The sequence below is a fragment of the Haemorhous mexicanus genome, chromosome Z (genome assembly GCF_027477595.1).
Source record: "Haemorhous mexicanus isolate bHaeMex1 chromosome Z, bHaeMex1.pri, whole genome shotgun sequence".
Lineage (NCBI taxonomy): Eukaryota > Metazoa > Chordata > Aves > Passeriformes > Fringillidae > Haemorhous > Haemorhous mexicanus.
In genome coordinates, this window is record NC_082381.1 from 65,390,616 (window position 1) to 65,409,989 (window position 19,374).

The 19,374-nt window shown below is 38.9% G+C and overlaps 1 protein-coding gene across 1 annotated transcript in view; it reads left to right on the top strand.

Moving 5' to 3' along the window:
- The window catches only part of PDE8B (phosphodiesterase 8B), an 80,018-nt gene extending 60,891 nt beyond the window's left edge, over positions 1 to 19,127 (top strand). The window contains exons 11-22 of the mRNA XM_059837175.1: positions 2,217 to 2,268; positions 5,101 to 5,178; positions 6,150 to 6,226; positions 7,414 to 7,578; positions 8,333 to 8,378; positions 8,832 to 8,967; positions 10,190 to 10,388; positions 11,314 to 11,531; positions 12,472 to 12,607; positions 14,768 to 14,935; positions 16,423 to 16,552; positions 17,078 to 19,127. Of these exons, the coding sequence (XP_059693158.1) occupies positions 2,217 to 2,268; positions 5,101 to 5,178; positions 6,150 to 6,226; positions 7,414 to 7,578; positions 8,333 to 8,378; positions 8,832 to 8,967; positions 10,190 to 10,388; positions 11,314 to 11,531; positions 12,472 to 12,607; positions 14,768 to 14,935; positions 16,423 to 16,552; positions 17,078 to 17,193 (1,521 nt within the window). The 3' untranslated portion in view covers positions 17,194 to 19,127. The remainder of the gene's footprint in view (positions 1 to 2,216; positions 2,269 to 5,100; positions 5,179 to 6,149; positions 6,227 to 7,413; positions 7,579 to 8,332; positions 8,379 to 8,831; positions 8,968 to 10,189; positions 10,389 to 11,313; positions 11,532 to 12,471; positions 12,608 to 14,767; positions 14,936 to 16,422; positions 16,553 to 17,077) is intronic.
- The last annotated feature ends 247 nt before the right edge of the window (positions 19,128 to 19,374 follow it).

The window sequence follows — 19,374 nt, forward strand, 5'->3', positions numbered from 1 at the left end:
TCAGACAGTATATGTTGACTTCAAAACATCCTTATATCATTACACACTGTTTCACTTTAAAAAAAGTATATGTGTTTTTTGCCAGTACCAACATCCTCTGTAAGGCATATCAGAGACCACCAGAACTTTCATGTATTTCCGTGCTTGATTTATCACATAGAAAAACCCAGCATGTTAAATTTATGCATGGAAAAAAAAAATACCTACAAGAGTGTTAAGTATTCTTACAGTGAAGATTTATGAATGAGGATTGACTTTCATGTGACTATTCCCGTGTGCTGAGCCTAGGTAATTATTAATGCTGCCATTGTCAATTTGAGACCTGGCAGGATAGAGTCCAGTGTTTTCACATTCATAAATTTATAAGAGAGGTGTTGTTTCTTTCAAGAACATATTGACCCAAGATTAACTGTGTAACTGCCCTCATAACTTACCTTACATGGCTCTTTCAGCACATGCCTGCAGAAGGGGAAGAGAAGTATTCAGAACAGAAACGTGGTTTATTTTTTTAGTAAAGCACTTGGAGGACTGTGCCTATGTTTCTGCCAGTTGTGCAGTAGACAGAGATATATCCATTGGCTTTGAGAAAAGCTCCAGGATGAGGCCAGAACAAACAGTTCAGATGCCTTGTGTCACTGTACCATATTTGATGAGATTTCCTTAACCTTACTGTGCTTGGATGAGATTATTTCTCTGAGAGTTTCTACATGGTTACAAGAAAGGTGTTCAAGCTTTTAAAATTTTTGTGGATGAAGAGTCAGTTCTTACACTCCCCTGAACAAGAATTATATGGAGCATGAGCAAAGGGTTTCCCTTTCTTGTTTTTTTTAATTCATTACAAAAAGCCGTGCCTGAATTTTGTAGGGTTTTATTCCTTTCCATTTTCTTCTCTTCCCCTTTCACCCTCTGCCGCTCCCCCCCACAGCAGAAAGGAAGAAACAAAAGGTGTGCAAGAATGACAGAATGACAGAAAAGAGAATTTGTATCATTCCTTTCCTTTCTTTCCTGAATAATCCGCATGCACAGTCACAAACTGATACAGACCAGTAAGAGCACACAAGTGCAACCTTGTCATACTCTCCTTTTAACTGACAGGTTGCAACCATGGATTTCATGCTTCCGTGCAATCTAGTGCTTTGCTACAGGCAGGTGATGGATTTGGTCAGAGCAACCAGTCACCATATGACAGTAATGGACTCCTAAATATTATGTGTACTGAATAATTTGTAATTACAGTGTCAAGCACTGACAATTATTCATCTGAAGTAAGAGGGTATGTGTATCTTCTCTAGTGACTGCAGTAAAAAAGTAAGCATTATTCCTAGTAAGCATTATTTCTAGTCTTTCTCTGTGACTCCGTTAGCTATACTTAAATATATCACACACCAATTTTCAAGAAATAACTTGAGGAACTGCCATTTCTGATCAGTTTTCATACCAACAGCAAAACACTTTCTTCTAATCAGATAACAAAGGAAAGGGGTGAGGTTGATTAGCAGGTATTAAACTGTCATGAACTAGACAGTACTTTTGGTTTTGAGAAGAATGAAAAAGCAGAGGAACATTTAATCTGTGTTACTGCAGACCAAGCAATAGCTGTAAATTTTAATATATGAAAATATCCTATCTAAATTCTAAGAAAGCTTGAAATACCTACTCTTGGAACTACCTAAAATGTTTCAGAACAAAAAATTAAGATTTTGTGTTTTATTCTTCATTCATGAGAATGATTAAAAACTACTTGAAAATAAAGGTCTGATGAACGACACCTATCTCTACCCCTTATTTCCTGGAGAGTAGTTTTTATAACTGAGTTTTTTCGAAGTCCAGTTTATCAGTTATCCATGAAAGGATGCATTCAAAATTAGCTTCAATAGTTCTAAGAAAACTATTTTGAAAGCACAAAAAATAATGTTGTAGGATTTTTTTATTTAATTCTTTCAGGTTCACATGCAATTTGCACTTAAAACACTACATAAATGAGTATCAGTTCTCTTGTAAATGCAGGCATTAAACAGGAATTTAGTACATAAAAGCCCTTGTATCTGTGATTTTCTGCATGGCCTATCTGTTTGTTTTCATATTATTTCTCTACATCTTATTACACCTTAAATAGCTGAATGTAAAGTGCTGAATATGGACAGTGTTGAATGCAGCCTGTTTAAAGTTCTTTGTATTTCCTTTTTCTTACATATATATTTTACTCTTATCTCCAGCTCTACAAGAGTCACCGTGAGGATAAGTACACAGGAGACAATTCCCTGTCAGGTTAGAATATTACTGTTTATCTCTACATTCTGCTGTGCTGGGGGTTGTGTTGGGGTTCTCTGCTGCTATGAATTGTTGTCTCTTCCCCAAGTCCAGTCAGTGGTCAGAGCTGATGGCCAAGAACAGATGCCAGCTGCATCTGATACCACACCATGAACTGGACTTTTAATCACCAATAATTGAGTCTCCTGTGCAGACCTCTTGCTGTGTGTTTGAAGTTCAGATGCATTGCTCTGTTGTATTAAAACAGTGTTTGATTCTGCAGCTTGTGTACCTTGGTACCTCTTTATGTTTGAAATGTGGAATGTGCTGATTCATGCCAGCACACCTGCCACAGTGTGTCCAAGTTTAGGACCTGTCAGCAGGCCATTGGTTTGGCCCCAGCACAGGCTAAGACAGTTGTCTCCCAGGTGTCCAGGCCTGAGCAGCTCAGTTCCAGTCAGCACTGAGTTGCTGCAGCATGTCCGCAACCCTTGTCTTGTGTCTCAGGTAGGTTTGCTTACTCAGACAGCACACTCCAGCCCTCCTTGAGTTTTATAGAGAGGTTTTGACTAGAAGAGTAGAGTATAAGGGAAGAATTCCTTCCTCCAATGCTATGTAGTGTTTTGAATAGTCCTTTTCCCTGAAGAAGGAGGTACTTAAGGCCAATTTTAAGCTTGTGACTCTAGTGGTCTCAGCCAGACTGATATCTTATGAGTAAAAAGGTTCTTATGCCTTGTTACCTTCTGGCACCTGAAGCCTTTCCTGCTATGAAAGGTGAGACAACATTGCTGTGCAGCTTCAGGCAGTTTCTGATTTTCACATGGGAGGAGGATATAACACACTAAGAGCATGGGACGTGACTGCTTGGCATTCCCTGGTCTTCGAGGAGCCTAAGAATACATACAAACATCTGAAAGCTTTGTGATGCCAAATAGCAATGGGCAAGGGGGAAGAGACAATATGAAATTGGCTGCCCTCATTCCCATTGCTGCCACCAGAACTGATCCACAGTATGTTAAACCATTTGCTCCTGTATCCCTGTAACAAAAGCAGATTTTCTTCTCACTGTTTCTGTCCTGCAAACAGGAAGGTAAATTAAGCAGGACACTTGTTACTAACACATTTATATTAGCTTACTAATGTTTTAAGTTTGCTCATTTTTGTGACAGATTTCAGCAAGACTGGGAAGCTCCATGCTATGACACCACACTGATGACTACAGTGCAGTGAAAGTAGGCAGTGTCAGAGCATGTGATGTAGGTTGTCCTTCCCTGCAGTCCGTAGCCGTGCTCCAAGAATAACTTTTCAGAACCATGGGCATATACAAATAAGTGACAAGCATAGAAGAGTAATCCATGTGTATCATGCTTTTTGCAGTAGTATAAGATTTGTAACAACCTGGATGGTAAGATTTTCTGCCCACCAGGTGAAGTAAAAATTTTTACATAGGCATTTAAATACTTACAGATGAAATCACAGTACAGCAGAGAGTAGCTTTTATGCACCTGTGACTCTTTGGGAGGCCCTAGGAAAGTATTTGACTTGCTAGTTGGTATTTAACACAAGGAGAGTTGTTTTGTCAGCTATAGCCACTCACAGCTATGTTTATGTGTAAATGCCTGCTCCCACTGAAGTGCCTTATGATTAAGTCAACCAAATGTTAGTGAAAGAATAAATAAAATTATTTAACATGCATTAGTTATGTCCTGCTGTTGGTTGTCAACAGAGGAAAATGCTTTCAATTTCTCCAGTTCAGTCTACAACAAAGAAGACCAAAACTGTCTGTGGTAGAAAAAGAGAATTAAGACAGAAACTATTTCAGTAATTTTTAGGATGGATGAATTTTTAATTCTGGAGAATTGTATGTTAACATTTTATTTTGCTAAAGAGAGGCTGCATACATCCTGTCTTGTGACATTATAATGAAAATTCGTCTTTATGTTAAGAATATCAAAATCATACTTCTTACTCTTCAAAAGCTTTTATCAGCTTTTGAAAGCCTGCTAGGGTCTCTGATCTTTGAGTGGCATTTTAGATACCTTGGGAATAGGTACTATCACCACTTTCCACTCTTGGAAAGTGGTGAATAGATGCATGGTTGCTGTTTGAAAACATAAGGGAGAGTGCAGATTTTAATGTATTGGAGAAAAATGAAATTTTACCAGATTTTTTTTTTTTTTTTGAGACTCCTTCCTGTCATTTCATCCAGCTCTTGAATTTGACTGGTTGTGATAATTTCTCTGGCTTTAGCAAACAGCTGTTTCAAGAATAAGTTTATTGCATGGCTAATATTCAGAAGAACTAAACTGATTGTTTAATAATTTTCAGCATGTTGGATTTTCTTTAAATACAGGTGCAAATATTTATTGCAAATAAAAGCAAAAGCTGTCTGAGTCTGAATTACGCTTTGGCTTTAAGAGTGCAGAGTAAGATGAGACTCTTAATTGGCTAGTTTTAGACAAAGTTGGGCTTGTTCAGTGGTCAGAGTAGAGCAAACAGAACTCAGCCCACCTGCCTGAGACATGTCTCCTGAAGCAGGATCTCTCAAAGCCTTAGATGATGACAGCCTGCAAGACTACTACTTTTAGGAAGCTTAAGTTAGGTGAAGCAAGTCTCCTGTTCCATAAGGCATCTTGACTTCCTTGCTAAAGATCTTTCCAGGGGACTTCAGACAAGTTGCTTTAAATTGATAGACACTGAGTTCCTTGTTCTGATGTGCAGAAATTGCAGTATTTCTCCCACTTGTGTGATATTGTTAAGATCACTTAATTAAATTTCCAAAATTTTAGATGGATATTTTGTAGAGGTTTTACTTGATATATTTTTAAAACTTTTGTTTTCTACTTACAGAATCTGGTTCTTACAAGTGCAAGAACAGAAGGAAAGACTCAGTTGATGTAAAGTCAATAACATCTCAAAGTAGTGATGGTAAGAAAGCAAAGTGTATGTACAATACTATAAATATATATACTATATATATATAGTCATGTATATAAATATACATGAATATTTATTTATTTATTTATTTATTTATTTATTTATTTATTTATTTATTTATTTTAAAATATATATATACATATATATATAAAAAGAACATACTTGGCTTGGGCAACAAAACTGCAGAACAAAAGAATAACCAGACAGATTCACAGCTGGTTAAACAGAGATTACTCAATTTTTTTATAACTGCTGTAAAATGTCTTTCTGATTTGCAAAGCAGTGTCCAAGCATAACTACCAGCATTGCTATACTATGCAAGACAGTGCTGAATGCCTTCACAGGGAGGAGGAGTGACTGTGCCAAAGGATAGAAGCAGCTTGTTAAAAGAGTGTGTGGTTGAAGCATTAGTGCCACCTCTCTTAGAAAACTGCAGCCTGTGCTCCTAAACACAAATATTTTGGTTTATTAATGTTTAACATGAAGGAGCCTATTGCTGCTGGTTACTTGAGAGCAGTACTTCTGATCCCATTTGTGACTGCTTACTGGGGTGGGACAAGGGTGGCAGAGATTTCTTTCTACCCTTTTGTGTAGTGAGAGAAGCACTGATTATGGGGAGCAGGAATGGTTTTCATTAGAGCAACTGTAGCACCAAGATGAGGGGCACACACAGACTTACAGGAGGAGCCATGTCTGATAGAGATCCAGTGCAGTCAAAGGGCATGATGTGTAAGTACAATTCCATTCTGAAGTGAAGAAAGGATGGAAAATCTGACAGCAAAAATGAGAGATGCCTGCCAAGGAAGCAGAAAACAGTACAAGAAATGAAACAATGAAGAACTTGCAGGGGGAGAGATACAAGAGAAATGGGACACGAGGCTGTATTTCATTGTGCTGTGCCCTGGCCTTCTGCACTCTTCAAATGCTGTCATCTGATTCACACTGTGGCTCTTTAATGGCAGCTCCAAGTTTACAGACCCGACGGTACTCCTCAATGGCACGGATTCATTCTATGACAATAGAAGCTCCTATCACAAAGGTGAGTCCTGAGCACTGACTTTTCCAGAAACTCCAGAGTTTCAAGTTCCCATACTTCATAGGGAAGTATATAGTTTCTGGACAGACAAACAGAAATTTCCTGCACTTTGTATTTAACAGAGTAATATTAGTAATTTGTTTTTATTATCGCTTTCTACTTCCCATCATGGCATTCCAAATGCTAGTCATAAGGAAGAATATTAAGGAGGGCAGAAGAGTGCCCTTGCTACATGCATGGCTTCTGGCAGGAAGGGGGCAATGCTCTGTTGGGTCATGTGTGAGCAGGGGGATGTTATTCCAGCCCCACCTTTGCTCTCACTATTGATATTTATAAGATACCATGCAGAAGAGGGAGCACCTGCACCATCTTCTGTCTACCCACTTTCTACAGCCTTTCTTCACTCTGTCACACAAATTCTGTGGTCAAAATCAGCTGCACAGTCACTTGTAACACACCAGGGTGTCAGGTATCTTCCACTTTCAAATAATTTTTCCCTCTCTCCCTCTCTTTTCTTGCTGTCATCAAGCTCTTATTTACCAGCACCACTGTGACTGTAAGAGCAACTTTTCCATATCCTCAGTCATATCCACAGGGAGGCTTGTAGTGGCTGTGCAGCAGCCTCTGGCTCCTGGAGAAGACAGCATCAGGATTTTCTTCCCATCATTCTTGGCAGAAGCAAGTCACTGCTGCATTTCTGGATGGTGGCTGAGGCACAGTGTGGGTTTCAAAGAGCCATCCTCTTCTCCCACAGTCCAGCACTTTCTGCTCTCTGCCCTTGACTGGAGATACCATGGAGAATATCATGGTATAATATCTGAGTCACATCCAAGAGTTTGTTTGTTTGCTTGTTTGGATTTTCCTTCAGGGATTGAATAATTTGTTTCAGAGCAGACCTGGATATGGTGAAGTACTGGGACATTGCTGGTTTTTGGTCCACCCACTGGCAACTATTTCAGATACTTCACACCTTTCTACTTCCACTTCCCAGGAGTTTGCCAGTTAAAAATAGCAGACTGATACCAGGAAATCTGAGCACAAATTTACATTTTCAGAGTTGTACTTCAAGGGTTGTGGGGAATTATATTGCATTTGATGAGAATTAGCATAATCAAGACAAGAATAAAAATTTTGTAATAAGAAAAAAGTGCCATTCACTTTTCTTTGCCTGCCCCCTAATCTGGTTTCAGGTTATTAACATAATTAACGCTGCCCAGGAAAACAGCCCGATCACAGTAGCAGAGGCCCTGGACAGAGTTCTGGAAATCCTGCGGACAACAGAACTTTATTCCCCTCAGTTAGGTACCAAAGATGAAGATCCTCACACAAGTGATCTTGTTGGAGGTCTGATGAACGTGAGTAAAATTAGTAAAGACGAAATTGCTGGACCATTGTCCTACATCACAGTTCACTGCTTTGCTGAGCTAAAATTTCAATGGGAAGGGGACTTGTAATTCATCACCATCTCAGTTAAGTATTTTGGCCTCTTTACTAGCAGTACTGCAGGATGTAGTAAGCTGTGGCCACATTTAAGTCCACAGTGTGCATTCATCCTCAGATACAAGTGAACAGACTTGCCACCAGAAACTATATCCAATCTCTCAGAAGATACTGAAACTTATACTGATACTTATAGAAACTCTAGAAGCTTATATGGGATTAGAGGGCTTGCTCTATAGTTAGTCCAGTGTACCAGTGATATTGCTTTAATCAAGCTCTAATTTTGGTCCTGTAACAGAAGCAAGAGACAAACTATCTTAATTCTGTCATGGATTTAGTCATTTTTAATAGACACTGAGCTAATCCCTACCAAAATAATATAAAGAAAATGAAAAATTAATTATAATGTCTGATTTGAATGATGGAGGTGCCAATGAGAGGGTCAAGGTGGGCAATACACTATGTATTTAATATTTTTTCTGGAGATCTCATACCAGTGTTCCAGGGATCCTTTCATGTTTGTTTTGAAAGACCCTAAAACCAGGATTATACTATAGTGCTGCAATAAGAGCACTATTTTTAGCACCCAGGAATAGTACCTAAAGTGCAAGTAGTGTTTTTGAAACTAGTGATGCAAAAAAACTAAGACAAACTTGATTTCTTTTTCAGGATGGCTTGAGAAGACTGTCAGGAAATGAGTATGTGTTTTCTAAGAGTAAGCCACCATTTTAAACTTCCCACCATTTTAAACTTCCCTTTGCACGTGTGACTTCTTTTGTCAGTACTGCTAACATACAGCTTCAGGCTTATTTGCAGTGGAACATATGTCTCTGGAAATGGTTGTCTAAATGACTGCAGCACAAGTGCTGGGCTGCCCCAATTTTCGTGTTGAAACAGGCTCAAACAATTAAAATATTGCATTTCAAAATATTAGCAAAAAATCAAATTGTCACTCAAAGAAATGTTCACTGATCTTTTTTGTTTATATTCGAATGCTCTGTAATAAACCTTTGTATTATAGGCACTTACAGACTCTTTCATGTGAGGAAAAAAAGTTGTTTTTCTTGAAAAAGAGTTGCTTTCTAAATGGAATTCTGAAGAGGGGCTGTGGTAGAGTGTAGAGGGAATAACCCAGAAATGTGCTAATTCCCAAATTCCATTTCAACAGATATGAACCTGAGCCATACTCACCTTCCAGTGCCAAACACCATCAATGATGTTCCACCCTGTATTGCACAGCTCCTAGATAATGAGGAAAGTTGGGACTTCAATATTTTTGAGTTGGAGGCTGTTACAAATAAAAGGTACTGGACTCCTTTCCCTGGGTGCCCAGAGAAAGTTTGTTGAGCAGCTGTAGCTCTGGAAAAACTGCAGCAAGACACAGCAAATCTGTGAGAGCTGTCTTGCTTGACAAAGATCCACTCTGTCCAAGTGACACTGTTCAGTGTAGTCTGATGTTGTTACATGCTGGATGCCCTCCAGATGGCTCTTTTTCTTGCTCATGTGAAAATGGTCCTGCTGGAAAAAGCAAACCTCTCCCCTTCCTCACCTAAATCATCCCACAATTTGGGAAGATCTAAACCAACTGTAGCTTTTGATTATAGGGATAAAAAAATGGGATGGAGGATAAACCAGTGATAGGATCAACAGACTGGGATTTTAAAGCTTATAATGAATACAGACGTCAGTATTTTTTAGGTCATGCAGACCGCAAAAATAAGTGCGTCATCCAGACAGAGAAGTTGCTTTCATTCCAAGATGCAAAGAATCAAACAGACTACCCATTCTTATGTACTCTCTTTGCATAAAATAGCCATTTTAGAAATTTGTATTTGCCTGGTTTTAATCTGCAGATATTGGGGTTTGGTTATGCCTTTCTCAGCTCACAGGCTCTGTAGGTCATCTTGCAGGAGTGAAAAATGTAACTGATGGATAGGACTCTTTCACAGGCAACACAGAGTAAAAGACAACCCAAAGTGGATATGGATTTGAGAATCAAAAAAGATTAGAGGTTGTACTCTGTTTACTGTTTCACACATGGGATTCCCAGCATTGTACAAACACACACACCCACACACAGAGCGCTTTGCAATTGAAATTTGACCTTTTTTGTGGGCTTAGGACTTTTTAGCCTTTGGCATGTGTTCATATATGCTCAAAGTCTGCTTTTTCTCCTCAGGAAAAAAATAAATGGAATTTTGTTTGATTGACAGATACTAAACACACAAAAAAAGGGGAGTTTAAGATGTTTTTTCTGAAGCCACAGGAATTGTTGAAACTCTAATGGAATTGTACCATTTCTACAAAACATTTAAATAATGTCTGAAAGGATGATAGATGCAATCATTTATAACTTTGGCCCAGGCCCACTCTAAGCTTTTTAGAGTTTATAGATACGCAATTTTAAAAAGTTTAACTTTACCCACCCCTTTTAAAAGTCTTGGTTTCTTTGTTCAATGTATCACTTTTAGAACATCACAAGTTCCTATTTTACAGCAGTGCTTTTTTTCTTCTATTGTTTTTCAGGCCATTAGTGTATTTGGGCTTAAAAGTTTTTGCCCGGTTTGGGGTCTCTGAGTTTTTAAACTGTTCGGAAGCAACACTGCGGGCATGGCTGCAAGTCATTGAAGCCAACTACCACTCCTCCAACTCATACCACAACTCCACACATGCAGCAGATGTCCTGCATGCTACTGCCTTCTTTCTCGGGAAGGAGAGAGTTAAGGTAGAACCATCACCTAGGAGTTCTTTGGGTTAGGATTTCAGCATGTTTGCCATTTTATGTGTGTCATCCAGAAGTCAGATGTTTAAATAATGGTCCTGGCCTCATAAACTCTCTCTGTCCTTGAAGTCTTCCTGTGATGCAAGCAGGCCCACACAGTTTCTCTAAAGTCTGTTTATAAAAATTTACATTTTTAAGTAGCAATGATGGAGGTGGGGAGGGAACCTGGCTCTTTTCTGTCTCATGGTAACTGGCTGTAGGTAACAGTTCTTAATAAAGCTTTGCAAAAGCTTTGGAGAGGGAGGTGTGAGCTATTCCCCCTTGTGCTCAGCAAAGATTCAAAGCTGTGCCAGGGGAGGTTCAGACTAGACATTAGGAAACTTTTATTTACTAAGTGGTTAAATCCTGGAACAGGCTTCCCAGAGAGGTGGTTGATGCCCCGCACCTGTCAGTATTTAAGCGGCATTTGGACAATGCCCATAACAACATGTTTTAACTTTTGTCCAGTCCTGAAGTGGTCACGCAGTTTGGCCAATGATCATTGTAGGTTACCTCCTAAGTGAAATAGTCTATTCTATCCTGTGCTAAAACATAAGGTGTGTGGAGCAGAGTCAATACAGATACATTCAGGCAAGCATACAAAGTGGAAGGGAACCACTAAGTCATCTATCCATTGAAGAATTCTATGCAAGGATATTGCTCACGTGACAGCAGTGTAAAAAGCTTCATTAAAGAAAGCATATTTGGATAAGGGTAGGAGTGGAAATTTTGTGGTCGGTAATCTGTGGGCACAGTGAATGAAAATGTCTGCAAGGAGGTAGAATCCCTGCTTAAGTTTACATTTCTGTAATTGTGGGTACCTGTAAGTTATCAGAAAATATTTACTGTAATTTTTGTGCCATATTGTAATTTTTCTCTCTTCCTGTAGGGAAGTCTGGACCATCTAGATGAGGTAGCTGCATTAATAGCTGCCACCATTCATGATGTAGACCATCCTGGACGGACCAACTCTTTCCTGTGCAATGCAGGCAGTGAATTAGCTGTCCTTTACAATGATACAGCTGTATTAGAGAGTCATCACACGGCACTGGCGTTTCAGCTTACAACAAAAGACAACAAATACAACATTTTCAAGAATATTGATAGGTGTGTCTGCTGGACAAGGGGAGTGTCCATGTCTGGACTGCTTATTTAGCAGTTTGGGGGAAACTGAGAGTCTACCTTCTAAACAAGAATACATAGTTTAAATACAGATAATAAAATTTAACCTCTTCCAGAATCCTATACAGACATGATTTATAAAAAGGTTTTCATTTCCCCCTCACCAGCCCTGTCTTCTAACTTGAAATTGGAAGCTTAGAAAGATGTTTAATAATCTTTTATGAATTCCATTAACTTGGTCCAGTTAACGGCCTCAAGGCTGCATCTTTGCCCACTGCCTTTTCATTGAAGGAGCCTGGGCACTACTTTTTTGAGATATGATTTACACACCAGCAGCTAGATGCTGCATGTTGTGTCTGCACAAGGTCCTATGCATTCCAGTACTACTACATTCACATGGAATTGAAAGGGTGGTAGCAGAGGAGGACATGAAGCTCTGAGAGATCTGGAAGCTCCCTGTGGTTGGCTGGGCATGGAAGTAGCCCAGGAGCTCTCACTGCATGACTCTAGCTTTTATAGGAACAAGGTGAGAGAGAAAGAGCTCTGAAAGGGAAAGAGCCTGACCTGAAAGAGGTAATTGAAAAACCTGAGATTTGTATTCCAAGCTAACACTAACATACAGCAGAACATACATGGACACATTGGTGCCATTCATGGAGAAGTTAGTTTTACTGCATTATCAAACTGAAATGTAAATTTCTGTTGATTTCACATGATTTTCATTAGGTAAAAATAATGGAGTGGGGGAACTTGGAGAGGCATGATCTTGTACATTCCTCCATCCTTAGACTGTTCCTAACTCTGAAGGTGCCAGCTTGTGGCTGAGTCCCAGAGCAGTGTTTTGTAGCACTATGTGGGCAGGGATGAGGAAAGGGCAGAGCTCAGTCGGGCAAGCTCATGAGCAAGAACTCTTTTTCTTTCCTAGAAATTGCTACCGGTCATTGCGACAGGCCATTATTGACATGGTTTTGGCAACAGAGATGACAAAGCACTTTGAGCATGTGAACAAATTTGTGAACAGTATCAACAAGCCTATGGCATCTGAGGAGACCAGCCCACATGTAAGTGTAAGCCACACATAAAGTGCAGGACTTTATGCCTTCAGGCATTTCAGTGAGGTTCTTCCCAGACAACCTTAAGTATCATTTTCATTCTTTATATTAATTTGCATTATGGCAATGCCCAAATAACACAAATGGATTTATGGCCTCACATTTCAAAGTGTAAGAAAATACACTTTTTCTCTTTTCTGTTCTTAGTTCATTTAAGCACTTCATTTTATAAGCCTTGTGTTAAAAGCTATCTTGTATTCAGGAAATGTATGAGTGAATGTTGTTTTACATGGAAAATTCTGTGCACAGAGCCAGGCTGGCACCTGTTCCTATGGTCCCATCTCCAAACAGTGGGATTTGTCTGAGCCTAGGGATGTAACTGAAGAACATCCTTGACAGTTTTGTCTCTTTCCTTCAAGCCCTGAGGAATAACTTCCTGAGACCTCTCCACTCCTGATTGTACCAAGAGATGTCCAGGCCTTTTTGCACAACAGTTACAAACCCTCATGCTCCACCAGGATTTATTTAATAAGCTGCCTCTGAGTTTCCCATCCCCTCCTTACATTCTCTTGCTGCCTCTCGAGGCTGAGCACCCAGGACCTGACCAGGTTCTCCAGGGAACCTGAGGAAAGACTATCTTAATGCACCTTAGTGAATATAATGCTTTGTGGGAAACATGCAAAAAAAATCAGATAAAACTGAAGGTCAGCAATGCTAAAACCAAATAGAAGTATCTTCTGTTAGCTATCCAAAATAGGACTTTGTACTGTAGACTGTTGTGGGTACTGTTTACAACTTTAAAAACAGAATTCTGTCATCTGAAATTCCCTGCTTCTAGGGACTGCTGAGCTCCGCTCTCCCACAATATGAGCTGGAAACCACAAATGCTGCTGAACTTATCTCACAATAAACGTGAAGGACAGAACCACTTGCACTAGAGACTTCTTGTTTTCCCTCAGTAGTAGGTTGTTCTGTTCTTTACTGTTAACCGTGGCTCTTTCTGGTTTTGGTCTTGAATAGCAATTAAGGTACAGGGTTAACTTGACAGGTCTTTGTTTCAGCTACCCATACTGAAAAAGGATTAACTACTAAACATAAAGTTAGAAGATTAATGCCTGAATTGGCAAAAGTCACAACAAAATACTTCCCCATAAGCCACAAAGATACTAATTTAGTTGTGGTGGCAAAAAGTACTTACATTCAGTTTTTGACTCAAGAGTTGAATTTAGCAGTGAAGGGAGGCCAAAATCCCACAAATATATTATTTTGAGAATAACATTAATCCCATGTGAGCAGAGGTGGAGGCCTTTCATTACTCCATAATTTACCTGTGCCTTTTTAAACTGTTCAAGACTCAGAATATGATGCCATAGCAGACTGGGAACAACTACCTTGTCACCACCTCCTGGTCTCCAGAGCAGTCAGTAACAAGTTTGGTATTTTACTGTCTAGCAAGCAGAGAATTTCTGCAGTCTGCTGCTCCTGTGATTTCCTGTTGTTAATCTCATAGATTATGAAAGATTTCACCCTCTCCAGGAACTGAGATCAAAGATTATTCCAGGCTGAAGGTTCAAAATCTGATACAAAGAAAGCAGTTCTACTTGGAAACATTCTGGAACTGAATGTCAGAGACCTGCTTTTCTGCGTGTAAAAGAAACAGTTGTGCCAGTCAATTCAGACCCCTGTGCCTGCCTCAGTTTTCTCATTTAGGAATGAAAATCTAACTCCAGAAACTCCCCAAAGTGAAGCAGTCCCCTACCATCACCATCCCTACATTTAAACATTCAGAAGTGAGGAATGTTTGTGAGCTTACAGTTGGTGAATGCATCCCCTGTCAAGGAATGCAACCCCAAGAGGGCCAGGCTGGGATGCAGAGAAGGTAACATCCTACCTGATAAAGAACCTGTGGTACTTTATTTCACAGACTTGGATACTAATTTTGAGAATGACCACAACTGTAATATGTATTTGGATTATCATTAGTTACTTACCAAGGCACCAGTTCTCAGACATCACCTTCTTCTCCAAGTTCCTGGTGCTCTGCATGAAACTGTAAGGCAGTAGACTGGGTGTCTGCTTAGTGCCCAAGTCTAGTAGAGCTGATAATGACGCCCTAGGTCCTGCTAGCAGGGCTAGCCACTGGCCCCTGTAACCAACTCTCCTTTTCAGAGCGAAGGCAGCAACACTGAATGTACAGCCAACATAAAGAATTTTCCAGACAACCAGACACTGATCAAGCGCATGATGATTAAATGTGCAGATGTAGCAAATCCATGTCGCCCCCTAGAGCTATGTATCGAATGGGCAGGCAGGATTTCAGAGGAGTACTTTGCACAGGTATGTATATTTTTATGATTTGACTATTATATAAGGAAGTGCACATTGGCTGATGTGCTGTTCCACATAGGGTCTGCCTAGTGTCACCACAGAGACCATATGTATGCTTTTTGTTTGCAGTCAGCCTCAATTTCATGCAGAAGAATTCACTCCAAGCTTATCATGAAGGTCATTGTACAGAAAGGTGGAAAGGAGGTTTTACACTTTTACGATCTGACCAAAACGATTTGATTAGTCCTACTCAATTCAACTGGCTGAAATTCAAGATGGTCAGCACTCTAGTTTTTTGTCCCCAGACCTTCCCTGAAGACCAATGCCTCAGCTGAACTATTGGGATCACCCTTTCTCTTGTAAGATGGAGCCTGAACTACTATCACTGTAGGCAGAAAAGTAGTGCAGGCATGTGGGCAGTGTAAATATTTATCACATGGGATGTGTCCAGATAGTACTAGAAGCTCAGCTTTCTTTCTTCACATTCAGTTTTTCTGACAGAAATGCAACCAGCTTCCTGAAACACTCTTTTAGCTCTTTAATTAACAACTGATAAAATCTTAGCTTTTATTTGCCAGTAATGGTGTGGAAATAACAGCTATGAGTGGAGAGGAAGAAAAGTGGGCATGCCTACCCTTCATATTCAGGTCACACATGTGACAGTTACTACTGAAAGAAAATTGCAGCTACTACCTGAGACATGCCTGAACTTCATTTTAATCATAGTGAATAAATTTTGTCATGTCCTAAGAAAGATCAAAAATCACTCATGTTGTATCTCCCTAGCAGTCAAGATATCATAAACTAGCTTTAAATTGCCCAAATTAAGCATTAGCCTGCTTGCAGCAATGTGAGACTCATAGAGTTGTTCTCCTGTTTATTCACCTCTGCTAATTTTGGAGACTGCTCTGCTGCCAATTCCTGTTTTAAATGTTGCCTGTACTACTTAAAAGGGGATGTTTTTCCAAATTACATTCTATGAAACTGCTGAGGTGATCTGATTCTCCACCATAGTAGGTGCAAGAAAACCAGGCCTCTTCCAGCTGGGGACAGAGTTAAAGGGCATACCTTTATTTCCATTCACTGATAAAAGCAGAGAAAGTAGCACCAGCAACAATCTCTTCTTACTTAAAAGACAAATGGTTTCTAACACCCACTACAGATGTGGAAAAATGAGAGATCAAACCTGTTCTCTTCTAAAGGACCCTGCAACCAATTTTCCATATTTTTAGCTGGTGTACCCTAATCACCAGATTACAGCATTCTGTCCTGTTGGAGCTAAGTGCAATCACAGGACTGCAGTAATAAAGAGTACTTGTTAAAGGGAAGAGATGTTGATTTCAGTCCCTCTTCCAGACAAAATAACATACATGAAACTAAGGTTCTATGGCTTTTCTCAAATCTCCTATTGCAATTAATCTAATGCCTTGACCTCTGCTATTCCAGCACGAAAGTCAGCAAAGCTGTAGTTGCTAACTGGAGTTTTGTCTTCTTAGACTGATGAAGAGAAGAGACAGGGCTTGCCTGTTGTAATGCCAGTATTTGACAGAAACACCTGCAGCATCCCCAAGTCCCAGATTTCCTTCATTGACTATTTTATAACAGATATGTTTGATGCATGGGATGGTAAGTACTGATTTTTCTTCCTTGCTCTGATACAGAGATTCAGAGATTCCTACAGTCCAAAATTACTAATATTAAGGTGGCCTTGCATCCACTTTTTTCAGAGACAGTAACCCTATATAAGCAGTACAACACAGGATATTGTGCAATCATGATACTGAAGCCTGTTTCACTGCACACAATGAAGTTGTGCACTTACCAGGCAATCTATGTAGAGGAGTGATGGCTTAAACTAAGCTTTTGTTTCATCTATGTGTTTTTTTCCTTTATCACTTCATTTCTTCTGAGCTGCAGAAACTAAGACCATCAATTCATGCATGTTAGCATAATTTAATGACATCACCATGCATTTGGAAAGGGATTTTCTTGAAAGAGAAATACACACACAAAAAATCTTTCCCCTTTTAGTATTACTTTAAGGAATTGGAACAACAAAAGGGAGTAAGAGAATGCCAATTTCAGATCAGGCTGGGCTGTTCTTCTACCCATTCTATAAACATGGTAAAACTCTTATTCCTATTCTTTCAGCATTTGCACATCTGCCAGTTTTGATGCAACACTTGGCTAATAACTACAAACACTGGAAAACACTGGATGATTTGAAGTGCAAGAGTCTCAGGCTCCCATCAGAAAACAACAACTGATACTCAGTCAAGAAAACCAGACCTCTTGCTCTACCAGTTTCACTGTGAATCACTTACAGAAACTCTTGGCTACAAAGGGGATTAATCTTGCTTTTCCAGTGAAATTAAGACTACATGACAAGAAGGAAATATTTTACTCATTTTTAAGCTTCTATGAATTCTACATAAAAATGTTTTTAGAGGCTATATAAACCACAGATGACTAAGTGCTCTTCGGAAATAATATTTTGTGGCAGAAAATGTACTTCTGAAACTACTTTCTAATACTGAATATGCACTTGTTGAATCTTGTAGTTGATACAACTGTATTCACTAACACATCACACAACTGTTTTTCAGAGAGAGGGGTAATTTAGTCACCAGGAGAGTAAGAATAGCCTAACAAATAAGGATGGAAACTTCCCACTTATCTAGCATAAATTTGGTCCAAATCAGTCAGTGTTCTTCAGCTCTATGAACCATACTTCTAAAGAGAACATGCACAGCAAAACAAGTAAATCTTAATAAATTGGATACATAAAAACCCCAAACATGACACTTTTTAAAACACCTTCTTATTACAGAGACTCTCTCAGAGCACCACCTGTTCTTTCTTTTCCATATAAAATCTTGGTAGGAGTCAATGTTCTCTTAAATTGATCATATAATACAGGAAAATAAGCATGTTCTGTCTAGGTAGTGCCATCCACATGGTTCTCTGCCATCTTGCAGATGCTATCACAAAACTTTTCATCAAATTTTACACAAAAAAACTATTGTGGCACTTGATCACCATACTTTTTTATAAAAATGGTGTTTGTAAACATGGTCATCACTTTTATTAAACTGATCTAAATTTTATGGCAAGTTCATTTATTGTGCTACTTCTAGGATGAACCTATCACTTTTTAAAAGAAGTTTCCAGACTATAATTTATAAAAGCATTATAATTTGTACTGCTTTATCCTCCTAATAAAATGCTGATTGGTTTTGTGATGTAAGAAGTACTTTGAAATATGTATATCAGTTGGAAATCAAACATAGTTCTTCATTACTTCTAAGATATGAAATTTATGCTAAGGCTTTCAAAGCACAAATGTGTATTTTTGTACATCTCATTTTAATCACATGCAGAACATGAGTTTAAATTTTAGACTATTCTCAGACAACTCAGTAAATAAATACTAGCAGAACTGCTGATTTTTAACACTGTGCACTCCAGGCTGCAAGCAAGACTGTCAAAGCTGTGGCTGCAGTTAAAGAAGCAGTCCACCTACCCTGTGCTGTATCAAAAATGCAACTGGGTAAAGGAAAAGGGGAAAAAAAGCAAACAGCATAGATTGCTATGGACGAATAGTGACAATGCTGTTTACTGCAGGTAGCTTACATATGTGCCAACCTTTTTTGTATGTTTTGTACCAAGTTCTGAAACAAAAGGCAACATTCATAAAATGTATGTGCAGAAGAATGTATAGAAGCTATATTTTTGTTAGAATTGTAACAGATCATTACTTTTGTCATAGCCAAGGCAGGTTGCTGTGTATTAAAATGCCACATCATGTATATTTGAAGAATGGTGTTTCTGGTGAAGCATGGTTATTCATTCCTTCGTATTATCTATGGCAACATTCTTCAGTGGATATTTTTTTCAGAGAAGTTGAACCTCTTTTTTAATACTGTATACTGTTTGCTTTTACCATTTCTTTACTTAGAACTAGTGCTCTTGGTGGTTGTATCTTAACTATTCTGAACTGAACATTCACTGCTGCTTGCATTAGAAAAAAGAATTTTCCAAGATTTAAGCTTTGTTAATTTAATTTGTTAAATACAGCAACATTGTAAGACCACATCCATGTAAAACATTTAATTCATAATATTTGTCACACTTCTGTCACAGAACAAAATGTCAACAGTGGAAGGCATCAAAAAAATAAAGTTCTACTTGTGAACCAGAACTGAGGCCAAGGCATTAATACAGAATCAATATATTTGTTGCAGGATCTTGTGCTTCTTCCCACAGTTAAACTAAAAAAAAAAAAAAATTTAAAAAAAAATTGTGTGGATATAGGTCCTCTTTAATAGCAAAACAAATCAGCACAGATTAATCATAATCTGCCAGCTGTGTCAGATCTCCTAGACTAGTCCAGTTTACTAACAGCTGCTTGTTTCATGCTGTTGTCAGTAAACAGATGTAAAAACAGC